The sequence below is a fragment of the Penaeus monodon genome, chromosome 30 (genome assembly GCF_015228065.2).
Source record: "Penaeus monodon isolate SGIC_2016 chromosome 30, NSTDA_Pmon_1, whole genome shotgun sequence".
Classification (NCBI taxonomy): Eukaryota; Metazoa; Arthropoda; class Malacostraca; order Decapoda; family Penaeidae; genus Penaeus; species Penaeus monodon.
Genome location: NC_051415.1, coordinates 33,503,011 through 33,504,339, shown reverse-complemented (window position 1 = coordinate 33,504,339; position 1,329 = coordinate 33,503,011). Strand labels below are relative to the sequence as shown.

The 1,329-nt window shown below is 37.8% G+C and overlaps 1 protein-coding gene across 1 annotated transcript in view; it reads right to left on the bottom strand.

Annotated features, from left to right (window-relative positions):
* Nucleotides 1–1,329, bottom strand: part of LOC119592736 — a 3,463-nt gene that overhangs the window by 1,758 nt on the left and 376 nt on the right. The window contains exon 2 of the mRNA XM_037941671.1: nt 104–583. Within this exon, the coding sequence (XP_037797599.1) occupies nt 104–394 (291 nt within the window). The 5' untranslated portion in view covers nt 395–583. The remainder of the gene's footprint in view (nt 1–103; nt 584–1,329) is intronic.

Here is a 1,329-nt window from a genome sequence, read left to right as displayed (position 1 = left end):
TTTAATGGAGCTTCCCAACATTAAGCAAAAGCTACTACCTGGTTCATAAATAAGAAGGAAAAGATTACAGAATCACTAATCTGCAAAACATCTGATAACCAACCTGCTTCTTAACCCTGGCAGCTGTGTTTGGAGACTCCAGCTTCTCCTTGAGCATCATCGACAGGTCAGGCTCCTCATCTCTCACCTTCCACAAGGCTTGACTGACCCTCAGAGCTGAATGCAGTTCTGGTTCTCCATACACACCTTCTGCACTCTCTGGCAGCGGAGTCGGAATGATAGGATGGTCGTTCTTCTTCCCTCTTTTGCCATGGATGGTCAGAGCACCACTGGACTGTGCAGCAATGTTCCTAATTTCCTGGCTAAGACTTGGAGCTATGGGGATATTCTTCATCTCTCTGTTTTCCAGAACAGGTTTCTCTTTGGGGTTCTTCCTACGTGCACCACTAGGATCCAGTCCATCGCTAGGTTTTACGTAGATGTGCCGTTCACCCCAACTACTTTCTTCTGCATTTCTTGAATGATGAAATTACCTGCTTTATCGTTTTCTTCTATATTAAACTCCCTAATTATACGACAGATCCTGAAAGTATCAAACAAGGATAAATTACTGTTTTCTCATTGATATATGGATAGTCCTAAATATCAAATATGTATTTCCTATCCATGAGAAAATATATCCATTCTTGCAAGACTGATGGAGTATATAAGACTCAAAACAAGACTTCTATACTGTTCAAACCCTGAAAAAGACTGAGCTTGATGATTAAATGATAGAGCCAATAGAGTGTCAACTAATTAACACAAGTCAGCAGCATGTATGGGGAATAATATTCTAATGATAATTCTAAAGTATGCTAACACAACCGAACTTCTCCAAGAACCCAGTAGAAATTATGCAAACAAATTAGCACACACTAGTTAAATATCTCCACATAAATACAAACACAATACAAAACTATCCACAGTAAAGAATAAAAAGTTATGGTCTGGGTGCAGATAAACATTTCATCAAACAATGACACCAGTTTTATTGTCTAAGGAGATCTAGTCTCTTTCCAAATGGCAAGACGCTCTGTTTCTTACTGTCTGTTTCATTTCACACAGTCGTGGTTTATAATTAAAAATTAACATGATAAAGTTTGATCAGTATAAAAGCTCTAACCAACTTCTAAGAAACCATATGCTATTATGACATCCTACTCATTTTCAGTTGATCAACTGCCACTATCTGAAGAAAATAAACTTATAACCACCAATAATCACAAAGGCAAAGCAACAGGAGAATTGTCTCGACCTGAGGAGAATAACTTATAATCTTATCTATAA